Source organism: Prunus persica, chromosome G8 (assembly GCF_000346465.2).
Source record: "Prunus persica cultivar Lovell chromosome G8, Prunus_persica_NCBIv2, whole genome shotgun sequence".
NCBI classification, from domain to species: Eukaryota; Viridiplantae; Streptophyta; class Magnoliopsida; order Rosales; family Rosaceae; genus Prunus; species Prunus persica.
In genome coordinates, this window is record NC_034016.1 from 14,232,315 (window position 1) to 14,260,260 (window position 27,946).

The 27,946-nt window shown below is 36.4% G+C and overlaps 8 protein-coding genes and 1 long non-coding RNA gene across 13 annotated transcripts; 6 read left to right on the top strand and 3 right to left on the bottom strand.

The window, feature by feature from the left end:
* Positions 1,867–3,775, top strand: LOC18766941 (probable 2-oxoglutarate-dependent dioxygenase At5g05600). Its single transcript, XM_007201311.2, has 3 exons — positions 1,867–2,488; positions 2,734–3,061; positions 3,315–3,775. Exons 1-3 carry the CDS (start codon positions 2,007–2,009, stop codon positions 3,573–3,575), a joined length of 1,071 nt encoding a protein of 356 aa, XP_007201373.1. The 5' UTR covers positions 1,867–2,006; the 3' UTR covers positions 3,576–3,775.
* On the top strand, positions 3,869–6,545 carry LOC18767374 (feruloyl CoA ortho-hydroxylase 2). Its single transcript, XM_020569857.1, has one exon. It carries the CDS (start codon positions 4,205–4,207, stop codon positions 4,679–4,681), a length of 477 nt encoding a protein of 158 aa, XP_020425446.1. The 5' UTR covers positions 3,869–4,204; the 3' UTR covers positions 4,682–6,545.
* On the top strand, positions 5,780–6,893 carry LOC18768991 (putative methylesterase 19). Its single transcript, XM_020571039.1, has 3 exons — positions 5,780–5,951; positions 6,424–6,527; positions 6,609–6,893. The coding sequence occupies exons 1-3, from the start codon at positions 5,780–5,782 to the stop codon at positions 6,891–6,893; spliced, it is 561 nt and encodes a 186-aa protein (XP_020426628.1).
* Positions 7,273–9,703, top strand: LOC18768404 (protein DMR6-LIKE OXYGENASE 2). The gene is made up of 3 exons (XM_007199257.2): positions 7,273–8,108; positions 8,395–8,722; positions 8,897–9,703. Exons 1-3 carry the CDS (start codon positions 7,636–7,638, stop codon positions 9,158–9,160), a joined length of 1,065 nt encoding a protein of 354 aa, XP_007199319.1. The 5' UTR covers positions 7,273–7,635; the 3' UTR covers positions 9,161–9,703.
* LOC18768366 (mediator of RNA polymerase II transcription subunit 11) lies at positions 9,925–12,009 on the bottom strand. 3 transcript variants are annotated; one of them, XM_007201361.2, is made up of 4 exons: positions 11,913–12,009; positions 11,287–11,357; positions 11,088–11,204; positions 9,925–10,512 (listed from the first exon to the last, which is right to left on the bottom strand). In XM_007201361.2, exons 2-4 carry the CDS (start codon positions 11,347–11,349, stop codon positions 10,336–10,338), a joined length of 357 nt encoding a protein of 118 aa, XP_007201423.1. In that variant the 5' UTR covers positions 11,350–11,357; positions 11,913–12,009; the 3' UTR covers positions 9,925–10,335. The 3 variants fall into 3 exon arrangements, with proteins under 3 accessions (XP_007201423.1, XP_020425449.1, XP_020425448.1); XM_020569860.1 differs by having other exon boundaries at positions 11,872–12,004; XM_020569859.1 differs by having other exon boundaries at positions 11,887–12,002.
* Positions 14,355–26,351, top strand: LOC18767420 (esterase PIR7B). 2 transcript variants are annotated; one of them, XM_020569856.1, is made up of 4 exons: positions 14,355–14,681; positions 23,665–24,003; positions 24,344–24,475; positions 24,557–26,351. In XM_020569856.1, the coding sequence occupies exons 1-4, from the start codon at positions 14,568–14,570 to the stop codon at positions 24,839–24,841; spliced, it is 870 nt and encodes a 289-aa protein (XP_020425445.1). In that variant the 5' UTR covers positions 14,355–14,567; the 3' UTR covers positions 24,842–26,351. The 2 variants fall into 2 exon arrangements, with proteins under 2 accessions (XP_020425445.1, XP_020425444.1); XM_020569855.1 differs by lacking the exons at positions 23,665–24,003; positions 24,344–24,475; positions 24,557–26,351 and adding exons at positions 15,349–15,480; positions 15,562–16,043 and having other exon boundaries at positions 14,474–15,020.
* LOC18766263 (protein DMR6-LIKE OXYGENASE 2) lies at positions 16,777–18,883 on the top strand. Its single transcript, XM_007201561.2, has 3 exons — positions 16,777–17,620; positions 17,907–18,234; positions 18,409–18,883. The coding sequence occupies exons 1-3, from the start codon at positions 17,148–17,150 to the stop codon at positions 18,670–18,672; spliced, it is 1,065 nt and encodes a 354-aa protein (XP_007201623.1). The 5' UTR covers positions 16,777–17,147; the 3' UTR covers positions 18,673–18,883.
* Positions 19,507–21,597, bottom strand: LOC18766528 (mediator of RNA polymerase II transcription subunit 11). 2 transcript variants are annotated; one of them, XM_020569858.1, is made up of 4 exons: positions 21,499–21,597; positions 20,875–20,945; positions 20,676–20,792; positions 19,507–20,099 (listed from the first exon to the last, which is right to left on the bottom strand). In XM_020569858.1, the coding sequence occupies exons 2-4, from the start codon at positions 20,935–20,937 to the stop codon at positions 19,923–19,925; spliced, it is 357 nt and encodes a 118-aa protein (XP_020425447.1). In that variant the 5' UTR covers positions 20,938–20,945; positions 21,499–21,597; the 3' UTR covers positions 19,507–19,922. The 2 variants fall into 2 exon arrangements, with proteins under 2 accessions (XP_020425447.1, XP_007201422.1); XM_007201360.2 differs by having other exon boundaries at positions 21,473–21,591.
* LOC109950583 lies at positions 26,571–27,218 on the bottom strand. The gene is made up of 2 exons (XR_002272831.1): positions 26,929–27,218; positions 26,571–26,655 (listed from the first exon to the last, which is right to left on the bottom strand). It is a non-coding gene; the product is annotated as an uncharacterized LOC109950583 (long non-coding RNA).

The window sequence follows — 27,946 nt, forward strand, 5'->3', positions numbered from 1 at the left end:
AAATAGTCAAAATGGTAGAAATTTTTTAATAATCAAAACTATCAACCAAATTAACATGCTTAAATGCAAATCCCTCAATCAAGAAAACAACAAAATTAGACATACAAGAAAACTATGAGGATGGGAAACAAGACTCGCACTAGATTGCAGCATCAAAGCTAGGAAATAATCTCATGCTCTCATGTCTCAGAAAAGCTTATGAAGGTAGAAACTTTGTAAACGGATCTGCAATCATCTCTTGAGTTCTGATATGATCAAACTTGACTAATTTGTCTACTCCCTTCTCCCTCACTATTAAATACTTTCTGTCAATGTGCTGAAGTTCACACGACATCTCGTTGTTCATGCAATGAAAAACAGTCGTAGTGTTGTCATTGTATATCTGCACTAGTCTTGAAATCGAGTCCACCACCTTAATGTATTTGATAAAACTCCTTAGCCATATTGCATGAGAAGTGGCTTCATAGCAAGCTATATATTCTGAAAACATAGTTGAACTCGAAACACCAGAGTGTTTAGCACTCTTCCAAGCAATAGCTATTTATGCCATCTTAAAAAGAAAACCTGAAGTAGAGATGTAATCATCCTCTGCTTTTCCAAGATTTGCATAAACATAACTAACAAGATCTAAATTCTATGTGCGTCTGTAAATCAACATGTAAGCCTTTGTTCTCTGTAGGTACCTTAGAATCTTTTTTCTAGTTATCCAATGTTGCATTCCTGAATTTGACTGAAATCTCCCCATCTTGCTAATGCACAAGGCTAGGTCTGGCCTTGTACATACTTGTGCATACATATAATGCTCCCAACTAGATAAGCATACGGCTTGTTCCTTATCTCAGCTTCTTATTCTTTATTCTTGGGGCAACGCTCTTTCCTCAAATCTCCTTTAGCTAACAGAACCTTCTGTCTATAACACATACTCATGTCAAAACACTTGAGTATCCTTTCAATGTATGTTTTTTACGACAAGCCTAGCACACCTCGAGCTCGGTCTCTCTGAATTTCAATGCCTGACACAAAAATAGCTTCTCCCAAATGAGAGCCGGGTCTTAAGCTTATATAGGGCTAGTTCAAGTCATCTCTACTCATCACCAAGAGCCGACTTGACTAACACTTAAGGCCCATCAAGCAACAGTTGACACAAAAGGAAATAAATAGGACCCCTTGAATTGGTTTCAAAACCTTCCTTATTTCACAAGGTTTTGAGCCTCAAGGTATAACCTAATTTAAACTCTTATTAAACTTTATATAATTTAGTATCTAGTGCACCAATCTGAATAGAAATATTACAGTATCTTGCTTCAAAAACTAAGAACAAATTCATGAGAACCCTTTTAGCATTATTCATCACAAAACTAAGTTAAGTTAATGGACAATAGTAAGACCGTTGTTTACGATATATATATTTAAATAAAGAAATAAAATTTATGTCCTTCCCACTGTAAATGAAAAACAGAAGTATTTTGGATTCCAGCACCGGTGGAGGAACATCTAGAAAACCAGTTTCAGCTCAGAGAAAAAAGAAAAGACAAATGGATTTTTCTTCTCAAATCAGTCATCACATATTGATTTGTCCAGAAAGAATCAATTTAAGTTGATACATATGCAAACAGTAAAAAAAACAGCACAAGATCTCTTGGTTAAGTCAAAAAAATCTGCAATATATTTTCTCAGTACACTTCTGCAATACTGTTTGTTGAAAATTTTAAAGATAGTAACTTTGAGATAAGATAAATAAAAAGAGAGAGTGAATGGTTGGACTCTGTGGCATTGTCTGTTTTGATTTCTCTTGAAAGAGAAATATAGTAGTGTCAAGGTCACTATTTGTACCAATTATTTTGATCTACGTGTGCAATGGCATAATCTTCCACCTAACAATTGACCAAAACCCGTACAGGTTCAAGATAAGGCTTCCACTATAACTCTTCCATTAGCTCTTCTTGCAAAAAGTTCAAATTAAAACCACAGAGTGGCTTTACCTTCCAAATCAAAAATCACCAGCCATGGGAGAGGTTGATCCAGCTTTCATTCAAGACCCTGAGCACAGGCCAAAGCTCTCCATCACTGAAGCTGAAGGCATACCATTGATTGATCTTTCTCCTATAAATAGTATCCTTACCCCAGATTCCATTTCTGAGCTTAAAGCCATTGAAGGGCTTGTTAGAGAAATAGGCAGTGCTTGCAAGAACTGGGGTTTCTTCCAAGTGATAAACCATGGAGTCGCGTTGGATAAGCGCGAAAAGATTGAGACAGCTGCTAGGAAGTTCTTCGCTCAGCCCTTGGAGGAGAAGAGGAAGATTAGGAGGGATGAAAAAATTGTGGTGGGCTACTATGACACTGAGCACACCAAGAATGTTAGAGACTGGAAGGAGGTGTTTGATTTCGTAGTGGAGGAGCCTACATTAGTCCCAGCTTCCCTTGATCCTGAGGACAAAGAAGAGACAGAGTGGATAAACCAATGGCCTGAGAATCCTCCTGAACTAAGGTACCTCAATCTAAGAAATTGCTGAGCAACCAACCAAAGCGTCAATTACATTTTTTATGTTCCTGTAATTCCAAATTCACCTTTGAATTATAATGTGTATCAAGTAAAGAACTGCTAGCTTTCTCACTTGGAAACTTAACTGTTTGTGCTCTAAGAACCCTATGAATTGAAGTGTTAAGTATAAACTTTGGAACCTGATTTATATATGAATATGATCTAATAGCTATATTGCATCCCTTGACCAGACTGGTGTGTGAAGAGTATGCTCGAGAAGTAGAAAAGCTAGCTCTGAAGTTGATGGGACTAATAGCCTTGAGTCTAGGCTTGCCAGAAGACAGGTTCAACAGCTACTTCAAAGACCAAACAAGTTTTATCAGACTCAACCACTATCCACCTTGCCCTTCCCCTCGGTTAGCTCTTGGTGTTGGGCGCCACAAGGATGGCGGTGCATTAACCGTGCTAGCTCAAGATGATGTTGGAGGATTGGAAGTGAAGAGAAAAACAGACGGGGAGTGGATACGGGTGAAACCTACTCCAAATGCCTATATCATCAATGTTGGTGATGTTATTCAGGTTCCACTCTTCATACTAAGTACTTGTGTTCAGATTACTTCTGAAAGTTGTTACTGGCCAAGCTTGCTTTCCACTTCTAACAGCATAAGAACCTAAAAGGACACACACACATACACACACACACACACACACACACACCAATCTAGATCTAAAACAAAATCAGTTGTCCAATTAGAATTACTTTACAGGATATGTTAATTAGTCAATGCACGCTATATATGGTTGTGCACATAACAAAGAGATGTTTATACAGGTTTGGAGCAATGAGAGATATGAGAGTGTGGAACACCGGGTGATGGTGAACTCAGAGAAGGAAAGGTTTTCCATTCCCTTCTTCCTTAACCCAGCACACTACACACAAGTCAAGCCCTTGGAGGAGCTGACCGATGAACGAAACCCTGCCAAGTATAAGCCCTACAGCTGGGGCAAGTTTATCACACACAGAAAGCTCAGTAATTTCAAGAAACTCAATACTGAAAACATCCAGATTTATCATTTCAGGGTATCGGAATAAGTTTGGATTACAAGGAGTTTTGCTGAGTGCTACTATTGTTATTTTAGCTCCCTGTGCATACTGTGCTGTATATCGATTCAGAAAATAATGCATTGTTGTATAGAGAAGTGACCTATGTGTAACTTCTGAAACATTGTGTGGTTAATGTGTCACTAAGATCAGTAATATAATTATCTACAAACATTTATTTTGCTTCAACAACGAGACCGCTTTGGGTTCTGATTAATTTGTGACATTGGCCGTTTTGGGTTCTTTAGGATCAATGAACTTACTAACCTGCTAAAATCTATCTCAATCCCATCCCACATTTTAAATTTTTTTGAATTGCAGTACAATTTAGAAAGAGCTACCGCTTAATTAATCCATTTATGGACAGTTCCTTTTCTGAAGTGGGACAATTGTATTTGATCCACCATTCGTAACAGTAAGCACAAACCTTCACAACCTTCCAAATCAAAACCTTGCAGCGCCTGCTATTCTCAAACTACTAATTGAAAAGAACCCATCCAGATTCAAGATAAAACTTCAACCACTCATATACCATTCTTCTATTAGCCTTCTTGCAAAAACAAAAAACAAAAAACAAAATACCATTGAGCAGCTTAGCTTCCAAATCAAATTCACCATCCATGGGAGAGGTTGATCCAGCTTTCATCCAAGACCCTGAGCACAGGCCCAAACTCTCTGCCACCGAAGCTGAAGGCATACCATTGATTGACCTGTCTCCCCTAAACTCCTCAGACAACATTTCTGACCCTAAAGCCATTGCAGGGGTTGTTAGAGAAATAGGCAATGCATGCAAAGAGTGGGGGTTCTTCCAAGTGATCAACCATGGGGTGCTATTGGATAAGCATAAAAAGATCGAGGCCGCTGCTAGGAAATTTTTTGCTCAGCCCTTGGAGGAGAAGAGGAAGATTACGAGGGACGAAAAAAGTTTGTTTGGTTACTATGACACTGAGCACACCAAGAATGTAAGAGACTGGAAGGAGGTGTTTGATTTCGCAGTGGAGGAGCCAATGTTAATGCCAGCTTCCCTTGATCCTGAGGACAAGGAAGAGACAAAGTGGACTAACCGGTGGCCTGAGTATCCTCCAGAACTAAGGTAACTCAATGATCACTAAGAAGAACATGCTTATTTTAGGTAATCATATGATTATACAAAGATGAAAACCAAAAACAGAGAAGCAATAGAATGGTTAAAGAAATCTAGAACACCTGTGATTCATAATGAAAATGCTTAGGATCTAATTAAAGAACACTAGCTCTCAATTGAAAAGATAACTGCATGTGCTGCAAGGACCCTTTGCATTAAAGGGTTAAATACAAATTTGGAACTTGATCACTTATATGATCTAATAGCTAGACACTGCATGCTTTGAGCAGGGTGGCGTGTGAAGAGTATACTGAAGAAGTAGAAAAGCTAGCTCTAAAGTTGATGGGACTTATAGCATGGAGCCTAGGCGTGCCAGCAGACAGGTTCAACAGCTACTTCAAAGATCAAACAAGTCTTATCAGACTCAACTACTATCCACCTTGCCCTTCCCTTCAGTTAGCTCTCGGCGTTGGGCGCACAAGGATAGCGGTGCTTTAACCGTGCTTGCACAGGATGAGGTCGGAGGATTGAAAACAAAACTTTGAATCTCAATAACAGTATTTAATTTATTCTAAGAATGAATGAAAACAAAAATATTATGCGCGAGCATCAAACCATTCGACTACAATGATCTTACAAAGATTCAACATTTGAAAATATGCTCACCATCGTTGCAATTGTCAAAGCATTTGGCATCAGCAACCTTGATAGTAAGAGACCAAAATGCTTGTTTATTGAAGAACTAACCTCTTTAAGTCTTTAGAGATCCAATTTTAAATTGAAGTCAACATTCAATGAAAGGAAAAAAAAATGGTCAAACAAGCAAAGCCAGAAAGCCTATCAGTACTTTTGAATCCAATAAATAATATGAAGACATATACCAACAATGAATATATATTTCCCAATCAAATTGGGGTGACCAAACCAGAAACATAAACACATGGATCAAAGAAAGAAAATTTTGATCAAATCAATCTCTACTTTGCTGATCATTCTTCTCTGTGCAGCAAATATAACATAATCAGAGCCTACAAACCCTAGCAAGAAGCACTTTGTACTGGTTCATGGTTCCTGCTTTGGTGCTTGGTCATGGTACAAGCTTGTGACCTTAATGAAGTCATCTGGTCACAATGTCACTGCCATAGACCTAGCTGCTTCTGGGGTTGACCCTCAGCAGGCAAAAGATCTGCAATCAATTTCTGACTACTGCAAGCCCTTGACGGATTTCATGGCAGCTCTTGATCCTCCACATGATAAGGTCATCCTTGTTGGTCAGAGTCTTGGTGGGTTGGCCATTTCTTATGCCATGAAAGATTTCCAGATAAGATATCTCTAGCTGTTTTCGTCACTGCCTTAATGCCTGGCCCGACCCTTAACATCTCCGCTCTTAATCAAGAGGAACGTATTACTTTCATTAACTTACGTCGTCGAAAAATGCTTTGAGATAACTAAAAGTGTTTTTTCTTTTAATAACTTGCATAAATGAACAAAAGTACTTTATAAGAAATCACATAATCACTTTAAACGCTTCGTAGAGAAACACTCATAAGACGCATGTGTAATTCACATAATGTGCTTCCAGTATTTTTCTTTTATATGCACATAATTTTAAAAAATAAAAATAAAAATAATATCTTTGAATTATTATGGGAAGTTCCTTGTCCTTATATGCTGATTATATCTTTTTTTCTTTGATTTATTTATCTCTTCTAATTGGAATTATAAAGTCGTTCAGAAGACAATGATCTCTATTAGACAGCAAATACACAAATGACCAAGGCCCAAACAATCCTCCAATCACTCTCATATTCGGCCCATTGTTCTTGGCAACAAACGTGTACCAACTCAGCCCAACTGAGGTAAGTGAAATCTAACCGTTGGATCACCATCAACCAACAAAATCCGACCGTCCGTATAAAACGGATCATAATTTGGTGCAGGATGTAGCACTGGGCACCATGTTAATGAGACCTCAACGCTTGTTTAGTGAAGAGGACATGTGCAAAGAACTCAAGCTAACCCATGAGAATTACGAGTCGGTCAATCGGGTTTACGTCTTATCCGGCGGAGATTTGGTGGAGAAGAAGGATCTTCAACGGTGGATGATTAAGAGGAACAGGCCAAACAGTGTGGTGGAAATCACAGGATCTGATCACATGGTCATGATTTCTAAGCCATTAGAGCTGTGGGTGCATATCCAAAGAATTTCTGAGAAATATTCCTAATTGTTAAGTTAGTTTGTAAAAATAAAAGCCATGGAAATTGGATTTCCTATTAGGCTAATATGCATCATGTATTTCTTGTCTTCTAGATATCCAACCAGACAGTAAAGTATCATTTGTCTGGAATCAATAATTTAGATACATCCTTGTAAGTTTGGATTACAAGGAGTTTTGCTGAGTGCTACTATTGTTATTTTAGCTCCCTGTGCATACCGTGCTGTATATCGATCCAGAAAATAATGCATTGTTATATAGAGAAGTAGCCTCACTACAAAAACAAGCGGCGACAATCACTATTATTTGGTGACATTTAGTGTCTAATGTGGGACCAAAAATGTGTTTTTTGTGACATTGGCTGTTTTGGGTTCTTTAGGATGAACGAACTTACTAACCTGCTAAAATCTATCTCAATCCCATCCCACATTTTAAAAAATTTTGAATTGCAGTACAATTTAGAAAGAGCTACCACTTAATTAATCCATTTATGGACAGTTCCTTTTCTGACGTGGGACAATTGTATTTGATCCACCATTCCTAACAGTGAGCACAAACCTTCACAATCTTCCAAATCAAAACCTTGAAGCACCTGCTATTCTCAAACTACTAATTGACAAGAACCCATCCAGATTCAAGATAAAACTTCAACCACTCATATACCATTCTTCTATTAGCCTTCTTGCAAAAACAAAAAACAAAAAACAAAATACCATTGAGCAGCTTAGCTTCCAAATCAAATTCACCATCCATGGGAGAGGTTGATCCAACTTTCATCCAAGACCCTGAGCACAGGCCCAAACTCTCCGTCACCGAAGCTGAAGGCATACCATTGATTGACCTGTCTCCCCTAAACTCCTCAGACAACATTTCTGACCCTAAAGCCATTGAAGGGGTTGTCAGAGAAATAGGCAATGCATGCAAAGAGTGGGGGTTCTTCCAAGTGATCAACCATGGGGTGCTATTGGATAAGCACAAAAAGATCGAGGATGCTGCTAGGAAATTTTTTGCTCAGCCTTTGGAGGAGAAGAGGAAGATCACGAGGGATGAAAATAGTTTGTTTGGTTACTATGACACTGAGCACACCAAGAATGTAAGAGACTGGAAGGAGGTGTTTGATTTCGCAGTGGAGGAGCCAATGTTAATGCCAGCTTCCCTTGATCCTGAGGACAAGGAAGAGACAACGTGGACTAACCGGTGGCCTGAATATCCTCCAGAACTAAGGTAACTCAATGATCACTAAGAAGAACGTGCTTATTTTAGGTAATCACATCACATAATTATATAAAGATGAAAACAAAAAACAGAGAAGCAATAAAATGGTTAAAGAAATCTAGAACACCTGTGATTCATAATGAAAATGCTTAGGAGCCAATCAAAGAACACTAGCTCTCAATTGAAAATATAACTGTTTGTGCAGTAAGGAACCTTTGCATTAAAGGGTTAAATACAATTTTGGAACTTGATCACTTATATGATCTAATAACTAGACACTGCATGCTTTGAGCAGGGTGGCGTGTGAAGAGTATATTGAAGAAGTAGAAAAGCTAGCTCTAAAGTTGATGGGACTTATAGCCTTGAGCCTAGGCTTGACAGCAGACAGATTCAACAGCTACTTCAAAGATCAAACAAGTTTTATCAGACTCAACTACTATCCACCTTGCCCTTCCCCTCAGTTAGCTCTCGGCATTGGGCGCCACAAGGATAGCGGTGCTTTAACTGTGCTTGCTCAGGATGAGGTCGGAGGATTGGAAGTGAAGAGGAAGAGAGATGGAGAGTGGATTCAGGTTAAACCTACCCCAAATGCCTATATCATCAATGTTGGTGACATTATTCAGGTTCCATTCTTCAAACTTCATACTAAGTACTTGTGCGCAGATTATTTTTCAAAAACTTGTTGGAACCAAGGTACCAATTACTACTATAGGGTATCGATTTTAACACTCGCATTTTGCGCAATTGCATTTAGCTTCTCTACTTATTTTTATACTTTCATTCTCCATTTTATGCAGGTTTGGAGCAATGACAGATATGAGAGTGTGGAACACAGGGTGTTGTTGAATTCAGAGAAGGGAAGGTTTTCCATTCCCTACTTTGTCAACCCAGCACACTATACCCTAGTCAAGCCCTTGGAGGAGCTGACCCATGAACAAGAAGACCCTGCAAAATATAAGCCTTACAGCTGGGGCAAGTTTTTGAATCACAGAAAGCTCAGTAATTTCAAGAAACACAATGCTGAAAACATCCAGCTTTATCATTTCAGGGTTTCGGAATAAGTTATGACCCCTCAAAAGAAAGACGTGTGCTATCCTTTACAATAATTAGTCTATGTACACAAAAATAATTGTGCGCTAACGTGTATTTCTTACAGATTTCTAATAAAGTGTGGATCCACTCACAAACTCTATTAAATATGTGGCTTACAAGTTACAACATAGTACTGGACAAACTTTGCAGGTGATATTGGTAACATCACAAAGATTCCAGATGTTGGGAAACATACAAAAGGCTTTGTACATATGGTCACACTGGTTGCCTGGTGATGACTCGGACCCAGCATTTATATATGTAGTGACCCTCCCACCAAGCCAAAAGCATCAACAAAAGCCAAAACCAAAAAGCTACTTTCTTGGCTTTGAGATTTTTTCTGTTACAGGACAAAAGGTTGAAGCTTTTACAAGTGCTCTCTACCTTGGCTTTTGAGATCGCCATATCTGAGAGTTTTTTTTACTTGGGGTGTTTACTCACCAATCTCAATTGAGTGCTGGTTTAGTTCTAAATAAGCTTATTTTCATCCAATCAAAGAATATCAAGTACAACCATATTGCTGCTCTGGCAAACCTCAAGTTTGCAAACCATAAGAGGAAAAGAATAGAGTACAAAAACAAGCCAACTAGTGAGAAAATCTAACGCTATATTGTTAGGAAACACAATATTTTATCGATATATGAAAAATGGTACAAAAATAAGTACACGAGTTACTTTGTTGCTCAATGTAATATAAATTGTGGTCATTCATAAACAGAGTCCCAAAGGCAAGTAATAGGACATATATTATCAATACTTAGTTTTCATTATAGAACTGGAAAGTTTCAGGTAACATTATCAAGAATGCTATTAATAATAACCGACACATATAGCCCAAGTTAAGTATATACAATCAAAAAAACGTTCTTAGAACATGTGCATCTACTAAGAATGAACCTTGAAAGCTAGATAATGGGAATCTAGAACAACATCTGCCTATTTTTGTTTCAAAATCCCAGTTTCTCTCTCTCTCCTTCCTGCAATCTGGTAAAATGAACATAGGATCGTATGACAGAAGTAGAGTGATAACTCCTTTTCCAGATTCTAAAAACTAAATGCTTGCAAAAGCATTAGATTTTAGGAAGCCTGATACAAAAAGGTGGAATGCTGATGAGAATAGACTTAACTTGTCTGCCATGGATCTTCAAACTGCATTACGATATTCGTCCATTGTTTCTTTCATTGCATCCAACTGTGACATGACATATTCCAGTTTCTTGCAACAGATTTCATTAGCTACTCTTGAACTGTAATCACACTTCTCAAACGGACGGTAATCACATGCACTTTTAATTTCATCCCGCAGTGCCACTTGAATATCCTGATTCACGAAAGAAACAAATATTCCAAAACAAGAACTTAGAGTAAGAATAATCTCATTACCAAAAAGAATAACCCATCCAATTAACCAAACTTCTCACTGAGACCAAAACATTTTGCACCAGAAAATATTTCCATACCAAAATAAAATTAGACAAATTTTTTTTATACTTAGATGAAATTTCCAAATATACTCTAGGTACTATGGTCCTTGGTTAAATTTACATTATTGATCCAAAATTCAATATAGCATCCAAACCACTGAATCAAATATACTCCCAATGCAATTCTAGAAAAGCACAACTTTCTTGAACCCCAAAACCATCGTCCCAAAATTTTCCCCTGATAACATTATAAATGCCAAATCTGCAATCTACTTCCAGGCAGAATTCAATTTTTGGGTCCCATTAGCAAATCTCAGATTCCATGACAGCTCCACGATTACAGAATTTTTTTTTTTTCAGTTACAGATTACAGAAATTTTCAGCTATATAAAAACACATATATGTATGCATTCACAAACACATGATATACCTAGCTACGACCTTGATTAGCAGAATAAAACAAAAGACAGACCTTGATCAATTGCATGAACTCACGGCAATGGTTGTTGATAAACTCCTTTCTGGGACCACTAGGGTTTGCAAGCTCGTCCATGACACCTCCAGCTAGCTCCAAAACCTTAACGATTCTCTGCACAATCAAGCAAAAAAATTCTTATTATAGATATAGTCGGTTCCTAAAGGCAATTACATTTCAGTATTTCATTGCTTACTTTCTCCACATTTTGAAGCCTCTGCAACGAGGTGTTCTGGGTCTGTGAATCCATGGGGTTCATCTACGTTTCTGTTTAAGAGAAAGTTCATTAGTACCATAGTATTGCAGAACCAACACCCTGTGCCATAAATTTGGGAAGGAGAGAACAAACTCCCAGGAGCTGGGATACTTTTCTAACTTAAAGCATGGAACTTCAAATACCCATATGCTTTGATGAAAAGTCTTTTGCACAATCCAAACATTTAATAGATTTGTTCTGACAATGCAGTCACCAACAAACGGGAAAAACCCAAAAAAATGAGGAACAATCAAAGCAAAAGCATACAAATCAACAAAAACCAGAGCAAAAATTATAAATCAAGCACATCAAACTCCCAGTAATCACAAAATAAACCAAAACATCAAGAAAAAACCAAAACAAAAGCACATATATAAATCAATAAAACTTGTTGGAGATTGGAGACTATTTTCTTTAACGTGTGTGAAGATTTAACTTAACAAAAACGAAAAGCATATTAAACCCTAGAAATTAAAGAGAAAAGGGAAAGAATAAGAAATTGAAAACTAAAAAAAACAAACAAACCCTAGACTAAATTGCCTGGGCTGTGGAAGAACTGCACCAACCAACAAGATCACTGAATGAAGAACGAGGGGAGAGAACCAACAGAAGCACAGTGGAAGAAGAACGTAAAGAAGGAAATTCACGCGTAAAATGTAAAAGGGGTATCCAGTGGAAATTGTAAAAAGCCACAAGGGTAGTTTGGGTAGTTAGAAGACTCTAACTCAGATGATTTTCTCAGCCCAAATAAAGAGACCACGTAATTAGATCCAAAGTTTTTTTCATCGGAGATTCACTATTATACTTAATATAAGAGCTTAAATTTTTTTAAAAAAAAAAAAACTTATATGAAATGAATTTTAGAAATACACACAAAGTCCATTTACAACATAACAAAAAGGCTTTTAACTTCTGTTAAATTACAAAATTGTCATTGATTTCTTAAAACAAACCCAACTCAAAAACCTCATGAAAAAAATCTAAAAACACTCAATAGGGCATCAAAGTAATTTAATAATCTAAATAAAATTAAATAGGGCTAGTTATCATTTTTTGGGTTTTTTTTTGGTTTGTTTCCCGATCTCTTGCTGATCTCTTGGACCACAGGAGTCCAAGAGATTGTGGTCACCCACCGTTGGATATTAATCTAATTGTTCAAAAAAGTTTCTTAAAGGGAGTGCAAGAGTGAGTGAACCGTTGAATTTACATCCAACGGTAGAGTGAGTGAACCGTTGAATTTACATCCAACGGTGATTGACCACAAATATCTTGGGACCCTGTAGTCCAAGAAATCAGGACTGTAGAAATTAAATAGTGTAGGATTTATTTATAGTTTTAGGGCATGTTTGGTAGGCTGGACTGGCCTGGACAATGTTAAATAGCACTTTGAAAATCATGTTTGGTAAGAGGGGGACTAAATTAAATGGGATTGTATAGTACAACAGTAAACAAAAAGCCTTACTAGCCCTTCTAGTTTAGCGAGACTCAAACATGGTTAGCAAAATAGCGATTTCGCTAAACAGAGAACGTGAGTCCGACAATAACCAACTTCTTCTTCTTCACCTAGAACTGTAACCACCATAGACCCAGCCAAACCACCAGAATCACCATAGACCATCGTCAAACCCAGTCACTGGAACCAACCACCGCCAATTCAAACCTAGTCACTCGAATCAACCACCACTAATTCAAACCCAATGGAACCACAACCCAATTGAACCCAAATTCAACAACCACTGTCAAACCCAATTGAACCTTCCAAGAAATCATCCACCACGATCAGGACAATTGCAAAGGGATACATCATTAACGGAGATGTGGGCTTTCTTGTATGAGACTGAGAGAAGGAAGTCATGAATTCCCAGTCTTGAAGTGGTTTGACAAAAATTCTAAAAACTAATTGGTACCCATTAAAGGATTCTTCCGGGAAATGATATAGAAGCCATCAAGTTGAACTTATGGAATAAATAGCTGGTATTGAATTTTCAACCTCTGTCTCTGTCTCTCTCTCTCTCTCTCTTTGCATTTTTTCTCACCTAAAACCCTTGACCACTCTCTCTCTCTCTCTCTCTCTCTCAGTAAAGGTTACAACTTTTAATCTAGACAGTTGATTAAGAAGGAAGGAAAAAGAAGAGAGGAAGAAAGAAGGTAAATAAAAAATAATAAAAAAAAGGGTGGCCTGGGAAGGAAGAAGAAGAGAGGAAGAAAGCTATTAAAAAAAAAATTGGGCTGGCCTGGGAAGGAAGAAGAAGAGAGGAAGAAAGCTATTAAAAAAAAAAAATGGGCTGGCCTAGGAATTTGGGAAGGAAGAAGAAAATAGGAAGAAAGAAAAAACCAAAAAAAGAAAAATGAAACGGGCTGGGAAGGAAAGGAAGAAGAAATGGAGAAAAAGGAGGAAAAAAAAAAGAAGAAGAAAAGATAAGATAGTTTTAGCAATCTTTAATTATTAAATATTAGAATTTTATTTATTTAAAATAATTATTTTTTAGTCCGACACAACACCAAACATAGGTCTTCACTATTTTTACAATCCAGCTTCTTAGTCCGACTTAGTACCAAACGTAAGTCAGTACTTAATCCAACTTAGGCCAATCCGAGCTAATTCAAGAAAGTCTCAAGATTTAGTCCAGTCCATGACAATCCGCCGTACCAAATGACCCCTTAGTGCTAAGAATGGGTATATGACTAAATATCTTTTTTTTTTTTTTTTGGATATCCAAGGTGTTTTCATACATAACATTGTCACTTGAACAAAATTGGTCAAGGATTTAACTCAATTGAATAGTATTACAAAGCAAGTTTCAAAACTTTGAATCTCAATAACAGTATTTAATTTGTTGTTATGTGTACTATCCCGTATTCTAAGAATGAATGAAAACAAAAATATTATGCACGAACATCAAACCATTCGACTACAATGATCCTACAAAGATTCAACATTTGAAAATTTGCTCACCATCGTTGCAATTGTCAAAGTATTTGGCATCAACAACCTTGTTGGTAAGAGACCAAAATGCTTGTTAACTAACCTCTTAAGTCTTTAGAGATCCAATTTTAAATTGAAGTCAAAATTCAAAGAAAGGAAAAAAAAATGGTCAAACAAGCAAAGCCAGAAAGCCTATCAGTACTTTTGAATCCAATAAATAATATGAAGACACATACAAACAATGAATATATATTTCCCAATCAAATTGGGGTGACCAAACCAGAAACATAAACACATGGATCAAAGAAAGAAAATTTTGATCAAATCAATCTCTACTTTGCTGATCATTCTTCTCTGTGCAGCAAATATAACAGAATCAACAAACCCTAGCAAGAAGCACTTTGTACTGGTTCATGGTTCCTGCTTTGGTGCTTGGTCATGGTACAAGCTTGTGACCTTAATGAAGTCATCTGGTCACAATGTCACTGCCATAGACCTAGCTGCTTCTGGGGTTGACCCACAGCAGGCAAAAGATCTGCAATCAATTTCTGACTACTTCAAGCCCTTGACGGATTTCATGGCAGCTCTTGATCCACCACATGATAAGGTCATCCTTGTTGGTCACAGTCTTGGTGGGTTGGCCATTTCTCATGCCATGGAAAGATTTCCAGATAAGATATCTCTAGCTGTTTTCGTCACTGCCTTAATGCCTGGCCCAACCCTCAACATCTCCACTCTTAATCAAGAGGTACGTATTACTTTCATTAACTTAAGTTGTTGAAAAATACTTTAAGATAACTAAAAGTGTTTTTTCTTTTAATAACTTGCAGAAATGAACAAAAGTACTTTATAAGAAATCACATAATTATCACTTTAAGCGCTTCATAGAGAAACACTCATAAGACGCATGTGTAATTCACATAATGTGCTTCCAGTATTTTTCTTTTATATGCACATAATTTAAATAAATAAAAAATATATATATTTGAATTATTATGGGAAGTTACTTGTCCTTTTATGTTGATTATATCTTATTTTCTTTGATTTATTTATTTCTTCTAATTGGAATTATAAAGTCGTTCAGAAGACAAGGATCTCTATTAGACAGTAAATACACATATGACCAAGGCCCAAACAATCCTCCAATCACTCTCACATTCGGCCCATTGTTCTTGGCAACAAACATGTACCAACTCAGCCCAACTGAGGTAAGTGAAATCTAACCGTTGGATCATCATCAACCAACAAAATCCGACCGTTCATATTAAACATATCATAATTTGGTGCAGGATGTAGCACTAGGCACCATATTAATGAGACCTCAACGCTTGTTTAGTGAAGAGGACCTGTCCAAAGAACTCAAGCTAACCCGTGAGAAATATGGGTCGGTCAATCGAGTTTACGTCTTATCCGGCGGAGATTTATTGACGGAGAAGGATCTCCAACGGTGGATGATTAAGAGGAACAGGCCAAACAGTGTGGTGGAAATCACAGGATCTGATCACATGGTCATGATTTCTAAGCCATTAGAGCTGTGGGTGCATATCCAAAGAATTTCTGAAAAATATTCCTAATTGTTAAGTTATTTTGTAAAAATAAAAGCCATGGAAATTGGATTTCCTATTAGGCTAATATGCATCATGTAATCGTTGTCTTCTAGATATCCAACCAGACACTAAAGCATCATTTGTCTGGAACCAATAATGTAGATGCATCCAGGATATTTAATTTCAGAAATTAAATAATTTAGCATCATTTGCCTTGGAGTTTAGTGGATGTGTGACCTTTTTGTAGTGAGCTTCCACATTTGTTACAAATTATGCTCCGGACTTTACGTATGAATACAATCACACCTGCCCTATCCATCTACCTTCTTGATTAAGATATTACATATATGTATACTATATAAGAAAAATATATTAGAGAACTTCAATTAAGAAATATCTAAAATATGCTTATTTGATAAATACGTTTGTAGAACGCACTTTGTAAATTATCTAAATTATCTAATTTTTAGGTATTCCTTTGAGGAAAATTTCTGTAAAAAATTACTTGAATCGAAAACCATGTAATAATCAGTTCAATTCAATAATTTAGATACATCCTTGTAATGGAGATTGAAAATTGACAATGGTCTCAAACATTAGCATATCAGGTGTAAATCATATGGCCAAAAAATTTCCGTGACTAATATGCATCATGTATTTCTTGTCTTCTAGATATCCAACCAGACACTAAAGCATCATTTCTCTGGAATCAATAATTTAGATACATCCTTGTAAGTTTGGATTACAAGCAGTTTTGCTGAGTGCTACTATTGTTATTTTAGCTCCCTGTGCATACCGTGCTGTATATCGATCCAGAAAATAATGCATTGTTGTATAGAGAAGTAGCCTCGCTACAAAAATAAGTGGCAACAGTCACTATTATTTGGTGACATTTGGTGCCTATAGTGAGACCAAAAATGCTTTTTTTGTGACATTGGCTCTTTTGGGTTCTTTAAGATGAATGAACTTAGTAACCTGCTAAAACCTATCTCAATCCCATCCCACATTTTAAATTTTTTTGAATTGCAGTACAATTTAGAAAGAGCTGCCGCTTAATTAATCCATTTATGAACAGTTCCTTTTCTGACGTGGGACAGTTGTATTTGATCCACCATTCCTAACAGTGAGCACAAACCTTCACAACCTTCCAAATCAAAACCTTGAAGCACCTGCTATTCTCAAACTACTAATTGACAAGAACCCATCCAGATTCAAGATAAAACTTCAACCACTCATATACCATTCTTCTATTAGCCTTCTTGCAAAAACAAAAAACAAAAAACAAAATACCATTGAGCAGCTTAGCTTCCAAATCAAATTCACCATCCATGGGAGAGGTTGATCCAGCTTTCATCCAAGACCCTGAGCACAGGCCCAAACTCTCCGTCACCGAAGCTGAAGGCATACCATTGATTGACCTGTCTCCCCTAAACTCCTCAGACAACATTTCTGACCCTAAAGCCATTGAAGGGGTTGTCAGAGAAATAGGCAATGCATGCAAAGAGTGGGGGTTCTTCCAAGTGATCAACCATGGGGTGCTATTGGATAAGCACAAAAAGATCGAGGCTGCTGCTAGGAAATTTTTTGCTCAGCCTTTGGAGGAGAAGAGGAAGATCACGAGGGATGAAAATAGTTTGTTTGGTTACTATGACACTGAGCACACCAAGAATGTAAGAGACTGGAAAGAGGTGTTTGATTTCGCAGTGGAGGAGCCAATGTTAATGCCAGCTTCCCTTGATCCTGAGAACAAGGAAGAGACAAAGTGGACTAACCGGTGGCCTGAATATCCTCCAGAATTAAGGTAACTCAATGATCACTAAGAAGAACGTGCTTATTTTAGGTAACCACATCACATAATTATACAAAGATGAAAACAAAAAACAGAGAAGCAATAAAATGGTTAAAGAAATCTAGAACACCTGTGATTCATAATGAAAATGCTTAGGAGCCAATCAAAGAACACTAGCTCTCAATTGAAAATATAACTGTTTGTGCAAAAAGGAACCTTTGCATTAAAGGGTTAAATACAATTTTGGAACTTGATCACTTATATGATCTAATAACTAGACACTGCATGCTTTGAGCAGGGTGGCGTGTGAAGAGTATACTGAAGAAGTAGAAAAGCTAGCTCTAAAGTTGATGGGACTTATAGCCTTGAGCCTAGGCTTGACAGCAGACAGGTTCAACAGCTACTTCAAAGATCAAACAAGTTTTATCAGACTCAACTACTATCCACCTTGCCCTTCCCCCCAGTTAGCTCTCGGCATTGGGCGCCACAAGGATAGCGGTGCTTTAACTGTGCTTGCTCAGGATGAGGTCGGAGGATTGGAAGTGAAGAGGAAGAGAGATGGAGAGTGGATTCAGGTTAAACCTACCCCAAATGCCTATATCATCAATGTTGGTGACATTATTCAGGTTCCACTCTTCAAACTTCATACTAAGTACTTGTGCGCAGATTATTTTTCAAAAACTTGTTGGAACCAAGGTACCAATTACTACTATAGGGTAGCGATTTTAAGACTCGCATTTTGCGCAATTGCATTTAGCTTCTCTACTTATTAATATACTTTCATTCTCCATTTTATGCAGGTTTGGAGCAATGACAGATATGAGAGTGTGGAACACAGGGTGTTGTTGAATTCAGAGAAGGGAAGGTTTTCCATTCCCTACTTTGTCAACCCAGCACACTATACCCTAGTCCAGCCCTTGGAGGAGCTGACCCATGAACAAGAAGACCCTGCAAAATATAAGCCTTACAGCTGGGGCAAGTTTTTGAATCACAGAAAGCTCAGTAATTTCAAGAAACACAATGCGGAAAACATCCAGCTTTATCATTTCAGGGTTTCGGAATAAGTTATGACCCCTCAAAAGAGAAAGACGTGTGGCTATCCTTTACAATAATTAGTCTATGTACACAAAAATAATTGTGCGATAACATGGATTTCTTACAAATTTTTACATAGTTAAACGCAAATTTGAATGATGCTACATGTACCATATTTACTTACCGCATTGTATCCCAGATTTCTAATAAAGTGTGGATCCACTCACAAACTCTATTAAATATGTGGCTCACAAGTTACAACATAGTACAGGACAAACTTTGCAGGTGATATTGGTAACATCACAAAGATTCCAGATGCTGGGAAACATACAAAAGGCTTTGTACATATGGTCACACTGATTGCCTGGTGATCACTCAGACCCAGCATTTATATATGTAGTGACCCTTCCACCAAGCCAAAAGCATCAACAAAAGCCAAAACCAAAAGGCTACTTTCTTGGCTTTGAGATTTTTTCTGTTACAGGACAAAAGGTTGAAGCTTTTACAAGTGCTCTCTACCTTGGCTTTTGAGATCGCCATATCTGAGAGTTTTTTTTACTTGGGGTGTTTACTCACCAATCTCAATTGAGTGCTGGTTTAGTTCTAAATAAGCTTATTTTCATCCAATCAAAGAATATCAAGTACAACCATATTGCTGCTCTGGCAAACCTCAAGTTTGCAAACCATAAGAGGAAAAGAATAGAGTACAAAAACAAGCCAACTAGTGAGAAAATCTAACGCTATATTGTTAGGAAACACAATATTTTATCGATATATGAAAAATGATACAAAAATAAGTACACGAGTTACTTTGTTGCTCAATGTAATATAAATTGTGGTCATTCATAAACAGAGTCCCAAAGGCAAGTAATAGGACATATATTATCGGTACTTAGTTTTCATTATAGAACTGGAAAGTTTCAGGTAACATTATCAAGAATGCTATTAATAATAACCGACACATATAGCCCAAGTTAAGTATATACAATCAAAAAAACGTTCTTAGAACATGTGCATCTACTAAGAACGAACCTTGAAAGCTAGATAATGGGAATCTAGAACAACATCTGCCCATTTTTGTTTCAAAATCCCAGTTTCTCTCTCTCTCCTTCCCGCAATCTGGTAAAATGAACATAGGATCGTATGACAGAAGCAGAGTGATAACTCCTTTTCCAGATTCTAATAACTAAATGCTTGCAAAAGCATTATATTCTAGCAAGCCTGATACAAAAAAGTGGAATGCTGATGAGAATGGACTTAACTTGTCTACCGTGGATCTTCAAACAGCATTATGATATTCATCCATTGTTTCTTTCATTGCATCCAACTGTGACATGACATATTCCAGTTTCTTGCAACAGATTTCATTAGCTACTCTTGAACTGTAATCACACTTCTCAAACGGACGGTAATCACATGCACTTTTAATTTCATCCCGCAGTGCCACCTGAATATCCTGATTCACGAAAGAAACAAATATTCCAAAATAAGAACTTAGAGTAAGAATAATCTCATTACCAAAAAGAATAACCCATCCAATTAACCAACCATCTCACTGAAACCAAAACATTTTGCACCAGAAAATATTTCCATACCAAAATAAAATTAGACAAAAAACTTTTATACTTAAATGAAATTTCCAAATATACTCTAGGTACTATGGTCCTTGGTTAAATTTACATTATTGATCCAAAATTCAATATAGCATCCAAACCACTGAATCAAATATACTCCCAATTCAATTCTAGAAAAGCACAACTTTCTTGAACCCCAAAACCGTCGTCCCAAAATTTTCCCCTGATAACATTATAAATGCCAAATCTGCAATCTACTTCCAGGCAGAATTCAATTTTTGGGTCCCATTAGCAAATCTCAGATTCCATGACAGCTCCACGATTAAATATTTTTTTTTTTTTTCAGTTACAGATTACAGAAATTTTCAGCTATATAAAAACACATATATGTATGCATTCACAAACACATGATATACCTAGCTACGACCTTGATTAGCAGAATAAAACAAAAGACAGACCTTGATCAATTGCATGAACTCACGGCAATGGTTGTTGATAAACTCCTTTCTGGGACCACTAGGGTTTGCAAGCTCGTCCATGACACCTCCAGCTAGCTCCAAAACCTTAACGATTCTCTGCACAATCAAGCAAAAAAATTCTTATTATAGATATAGTCGGTTCCTAAAGGCAATTACATTTCAGTATTTCATTGCTTACTTTCTCCACATTTTGAAGCCTCTGCAACGAGGTGTTCTGGGTCTGTGAATCCATGGGGTTCATCTACGTTTCTGTTTAAGAGAAAGTTCATTAGTACCATAGTATTGCAGAACCAACACCCTGTGCCATAAATTTGGGAAGGAGAGAACAAACTCCCAGGAGCTGGGATACTTTTCTAACTTAAAGCATGGAACTTCAAATACCCATATGCTTTGATGAAAAGTCTTTTGCACAATCCAAACATTTAATAGATTTGTTCTGACAATGCAGTCACCAACAAACGGGAAAAACCCAAAAAAATGAGGAACAATCAAAGCAAAAGCATACAAATCAACAAAAACCAGAGCAAAAATTATAAATCAAGCACATCAAACTCCCAGTAATCCCAAAATAAACCAAAACATCAAGAAAAAACCAAAACAAAAGCACATATATAAATCAATAAAACTTGTTGGAGATTGGAGACTATTTTCTTTAACGTGTGTGAAGATTTAACTTAACAAAAACGAAAAGCATATTAAACCCTAGAAATTAAAGAGAAAAGGGAAAGAATAAGAAATTGAAAACTAAAAAAAAAACAAAACCTAGACTAAATTACCTGGGCTGTGGAAGAACTGCACCAACCAACAAGATCACTGAATGAAGAACGAGGGGAGAGAACCAACAGAAGCACAGTGGAAGAAGAACGTAAAGAAGGAAATTCACGCGTAAAATGTAAAAGGGGTATCCAGTGGAAATTGTAAAAAGCCACAAGGGTAGTTTGGGTAGTTAGAAGACTCTAACTCAGATGATTTTCTCAGCCCAAATAAAGAGACCATGTAATTAGATTCAAAGTTTTTTTCTTCGTAGATTCACTATTATATTCAATATAGGAGTCTAAATTATATATATATATAAAAATATATGCAATGAATTTTAGAAATACACTCAAAGTCTATTTACAACATAACAAAAAGACTTTTAACTTCTGTTAAATTACTAAATTGTCATTGATTTCTTAAAATAAACCCAACTCAAAAACCTCATGAAAAAAAATCTAAAAACACTCAATAGGGCATCAAAGTAATTTAATAATCCAAATTAAATTAAATAGGGTTAGTTGTCATTTTTGGGATTTTTTTTTTTGTTTCTCGATCTCTTGGACCACAGGAGTCCAAGAGGTTGTGGTCACCCACCGTTGGATATTAATCTAATTGTTCAAAAAAAAGCTTCTTAAAAGGCGTGTAAGAGTGAGTGAATCTTTGAATTTACATCCAATGGTGAGTGACCACAAATCTCTTGGAACCTTGTAGTCCAAGAGATCAGGACTGTATAAATTAAATAGTGTAGGATTTATTTATAGTTTTAGGGCATGTTTGGTAGGCTGGACTGGCTTGGACAGTGTTAAATAACACTTTAAAAATCATGTTTGGTAAGAGGGGGACTAAATTAAATGGGATTGTATAGTACAACAGTAAACAAAAAGCCTCACTCGCCCTTCCAGTTTAGCGAGCCTCAAACATGGTTCGCAAAATAGCGATTTCGCTAAACAGAGAACGTAAGTCCGACAATAACCAACTTCTTCTTCTTCACCTAGAACTGTAACCACCATAGACCTAGCCAAACCACCAGAATCACCATAGACGTCAAACCCAATCACTGGAACCAACCACCGTCAATTCAAACCTAGTCACTCGAATCAACCACCACTAATTCAAACCCAATGAAACCACAACCCAATTGAACCCAAATTCAACAACCACTGTCAAACCCAATTAAACCTTCCAAGAAATCATCCACCACGATCAGGACAATTGCAAAGGGAGACACCATTAACGGAGATGTGGGCTTTCTTGTATGAGACTGAGAGAAGGAAGTCATGAATTCCCAGTCTTGAAGTGGTTTGACAAAATTCTAAAAACTAATTGGTACCCGTTAAAGGATTCTTCTAGGAAATGACATAGAAGCCATCAAGTTGAACTTATGGAATAAATAGCTGGTATTGAATTTTCAACCTCTGTCTCTGTCTCTCTCTCTCTTTGAGTTTTTTCTCACCTAAAACCCTTGACCACTCTCTCTCTCTCTCTCTCAGTAAAGGTTATAGCTTTCAATCTAGACAGTTGATTAAGAAGGAAGGAAAAATAAGAGAGGAAGACAAAAGGTAATTAAAAAAAAAAAAGGATGGCCTGGGAAGGAAGAAGAAGAGAGGAAGAAAGGTATAAAAATAAAAAAATAAAAAAAAGTTGCTGGCCTAGGATTTTGGGAAGGAAGAAGAAAATAGGAAGAAAGCAAAAAACCAAAAAAAAAAAAAAAAACAGGCTGGGAAGGAAAGGAAGAAGAAATGGAGACAAAGGAGGAAAAAAAAGAAGAAGAAAAGATAATATAGTTTTAGCAATCTTTAATTATTAAATATTAGAATTTTATTTATTTATAATTAAAATTAAATATTAAAATAATTATTTTTTAGTCCGACACAATACCAAACATATGTCTTCACTATTTTTACATTCCAGCTTTTTAGTCCGACGCAGCACCAAACATAGGTCAGTACTTAATCCAACTTAGGCCAATCCGAGCTAATCCAAAACGGTCTCAGGATTTAGTCCAGTCCATGACAATCCGCCGTACCAAACGACCCCTTAGTGCTAAGAATGGATGTATGACTAAATATCTTTCTTTTCTTTTTTTTGGGTATCCAAGGTGTTTTCATACATAACATTGTCACTTGAACAAAATTGGTCAAGGATTTAACTCAATTGAATCTCAATAACAGGATTTAACTCAAACCCTAGCAAAAAGCACTTTGTACTGGTTCATGGTTCCTGCTTTGGTGCTTGGTCATGGTACAAGCTTGTGACCTTAATGAAGTCATCTGGTCACAATGTCACAGCCCTAGACCTAGCTGCTTCTGGGGTTGACCCTCAGCAGGCAAAAGATCTGCAATCAATTTCTGACTACTTCAAGCCCTTGACGAATTTCATGGCAGCTCTTGATCCTCCACATGATAAGGTCATCCTTGTTGGTCACAGTCTTGGTGGGTTGGCCATTTCTTATGCCATGGAAAGATTTCTAGATAAGATATCTCTAGTTGTTTTCATCACTGCCTTAATGCCTGGCCCGACCCTCAACATCTCCACTCTTAATCAAGAGGTACGTATTACTTTCATTAACTTACGTCGTTGAAAAATGCTTTGAGATAACTAAAAGTGTTTTTTCTTTTAATAACTTGCAGAAATGAACAAAAGTACTTTATAAAAAATCACATAATCACTTTAAGCGCTTCGTAGAGAAACACTCATAAGACGCATGTGTAATTCACATAATGTGCTTCCAGTATTTTTCTTTTATATGCACATAATTTTAAAAAATAAAAATAAATAAATATATATATATATATCTTTGAATTATTATGGGAAGTTCCTTGTCCTTTTATGCTGATTATATCTTTTTTTCTTTGATTTATTTATCTCTTCTAATTTGAATTATAAAGTCGTTCAGAAGACAAAGATCTCTATTAGACAGCAAATACACATATGACCAAGGCCCAAACTATCCTCCAATCACTCTCACATTCGGCCCATTGTTCTTGGCAACAAACGTGTACCAACTCAGCCCAACTGAGGTAAGTGAAATCTAACCGTTTGATCATCATCAACCAACAAAATCCGACCGTCCATATTAAACGGATCATAATTTGGTGCAGGATTTAGCACTAGGCACCATGTTAATGAGACCTCAACGCTTGTTTAGTGAAGAGGACCTGTCCAAAGAACTCAAGCTAACCCGTGAGAAATACGGGTCGGTCAATCGGGTTTATGTCTTATCCGGCGGAGATTTGTTGACGGAGAAGGATCTCCAACGGTGGATGATTAAGAGGAACAGGCCAAACGGTGTGGTGGAAATCACAGGATCTGATCACATGGTCATGATTTCTAAGCCATTAGAGCTGTGGGTGCATATCCAAAGAATTTCTGAGAAATATTCCTAATTGTTAAGTTATTTTGTAAAAATAAAAGCCATGGAAATTGGATTTCTTATTAGGCTAATATGCATCATGTAATCGTTGTCTTCTAGATATCCAACCAGACACTAAAGCATCATTTGTCTGGAACCAATAATGTAGATACATCCAGGATATTTAATTTCAGAAATTAAATAATTTAGCATCATTTGCCTTGGAGTTTAGTGGATGTGTGACCTTTTTGTAGTGAACTTCAACATTTGTTACAAATTCTGCTCTGGACTTTACGTATGAATACAATCACACCTGCCCTATCCATCTACCTTCTTGATTAAGATATTACATATATGTATACTATATAAGAAAAATATATTAGAGAACTTCAATTAAGAAATATCTAAAATATGCTTAGTTGATAAACACGTTTGTAGAACGCACTTTGTAAAAGATCCAAATTATCTAATTTTTAGATATTCCTTTAAGGAAAATGTCTATAAAAAATTACTTGAATCGAAAACCATGTAACAAGCAGCTCAATTCAATAGTAGTCATTTTATTGTTTCCTAAAAATACCGTATTCGTCTATTTTGTTACTCACATCTAGATGTTTTAATGATTTTCAATTTATCGAACTTTTTGTGAAGATAATCTATAAATAATAGACGGTTTGAATTGCATAATTAAAATTCACAGTGAACTTTACAAGTTATACCTCAATAACACGAGAAGATATTTTTGGTTTGATAAAGACCCTCCTCTTAAACAATTCCAATTATAGTACACATGGTTGGCGAATTAGAGTTAAAATATTCCATGAAAACAAATTAGGGACAACTAGTAAAAAAGTAGCTGAAATATCCTAAATCCTAATTAGCTTTTCAGAACAGAAGCACAAACAATCTATTTTTTTGCTTTATAAAGTTTGCCACATATTACAAACTCTTGTTTTATAAACAAAGGTAAGATCATTGCCATTAAGAAACAGCAAAAACACTTGAGTTTTTTGCCTCAAAAAGCACAAATATAGAACAATGCCTTATGAGCTGTTTTCTATTAGTGAAAATGCAATCCCAGAGACATGAACTTAGTTAAGGGAGCGGGGAGCGGATGTGCTCCGTCCTCCGCATCCGAGTTCAAATTCTCCTCCTCTTGTAGTTTAGATTAGATTAAAGTGAAATATCGTTTGTATTAAAATAAAAATAAAAGCAATCCCATGAGCTAAGTAACCAAATTAACCAGCCATATTGAAGCAAACAGTACCATACTAAAATTCCCAGAAGCATAAAAAATAAATATAAATTAAATTAAATTTAAGCAATGGAGATTGAAAATTGACAATGGTCTCAAACATTACCATATCAGCTGTAAATCATATGGCCAAAAAAATTCCATGACTAAATTCACAAGCATATATATGGGTAGATTTTTCTCACAAATGAATAAAGCTACAAATCTCTACTGGAAAAAGGAAATTAAGCTCTTAAAAAAGTACAGTTAATTTGCACCAACCTGAAGCTTTACATGAGAGATATGAAAATGATGAATATAACTTATGGAAGAAAACCAACAAAATGAACTGGAACACTGCTATAAGCTGAATAGCTGGTGAATGGAGACATGTTGTGCTGAAGGGCAATCTCCACTGCTTGAGCTACAAGGAGGACAAACTCCAGGGCCAGTTTCAGCAGCTCTAGACACATTTCCAGCCTCTGGATCACCATGGCTAGCTGTCGCTTGAGCTTGAAGATTATTTTTGTGTCTTTTTCTTCTTCCTCCTATATATTCTCCCCTTATCCCTCTTCCTTATCCATATTCATTAACAAGTCCCTTGCATTTATATACTGCAAAATTAACATGAACAGCAAAACGCGTAGATGAATTAATGGATAATATCTAGTTTACAGGGGATTCGAATTTGGGATATCTTCTTAATATTTATAAAAAAAAAGTGCCACTAAACTTAATATTTAATTTCGAATGACTTAATATGTAATTTTCAAGGAATTATACGTGTTCGGAGTTTATTTACAGCATTAGATGCAAAGAAGGATCTCAGAAAATTTTGTTAGGAGTGAAAAGAGAAAAATATATTGTAGTTTGAAGTTGGTACTTACCTTAATACCTTAATATGGCTTTTGGAGGATGCCAAGGGACACCAGCATCTCTCTCTCTTCTCTCTCTTCTCTGTCTCTATGTGAAAATGTATATAATCCCAGTGAAACCACAAGAAGTATTCTTATTAAGCCAAGCCGAATATCATTCTTATCCGTTAAGATTCTGTAAATGTCAAATATGATGATGATGTGGGTCCAAGTCTACAAGAGGATGAAGATGAAAGCATCTAACAATAGGCAAATACGGCATCTTCGAAACCAATAATGCGACACTAAGGTTTGGTGGTAGTAGCACAGTGTAACTAACAAATCGTTGGTGAACATAAAGCAGAGCATTACACTAGTGCTATTACAGCAGTAGCCCCCTTTTATAACATCAAGAGCAGTGATAGCCGTTGATGTACGTGCCAACTCATCTTCATCAGTGGTTTGGAGTCATCCACATGTCGAGAGTAGTGGCATGCATTGATATTGTCCATACCCTGTCAACGTTTCATGCTTTTTAGAGTTACTGTTGATAGCATTATCCTTAGCATATAAAGGGAATTCTTTAAGACTCGCACACATTTCATATTGAATTCGATTTTGGTGATTTTTTATTCTTTTGCTTTTATATATTTTATCTCAAGTCTATATTGTTAGGCGTCCATGGGAGTTGAGATTGACTGGAATTTGCCCGAAGAAGATGTTGATGGTCTGAGTCAAGATAACACTAATATATTTAAGAGTGCAAGCTTTATTAATGAAGACGTAGACTTTAGTGGAATGAAATTCCATTCAGATGACAAGGCGTATGAATTTTATTAATGATATTGTTTTAATAAGATGGTAAGAAAGTTGTGAATTTTCTTTTAATAAATTGAATATATTTAATAAGGATAAACTTGAAAAGCAAAAGTTAGCTTGTATAATATATTAATGACATTGTTTTAAATGTAAAGAAATTAACACATGTCAAGCAAAAAAGAGAGAAGGTCCAAAGGAGAAGGTTAGAGAAAGATTGTTAGCATTCCCTATT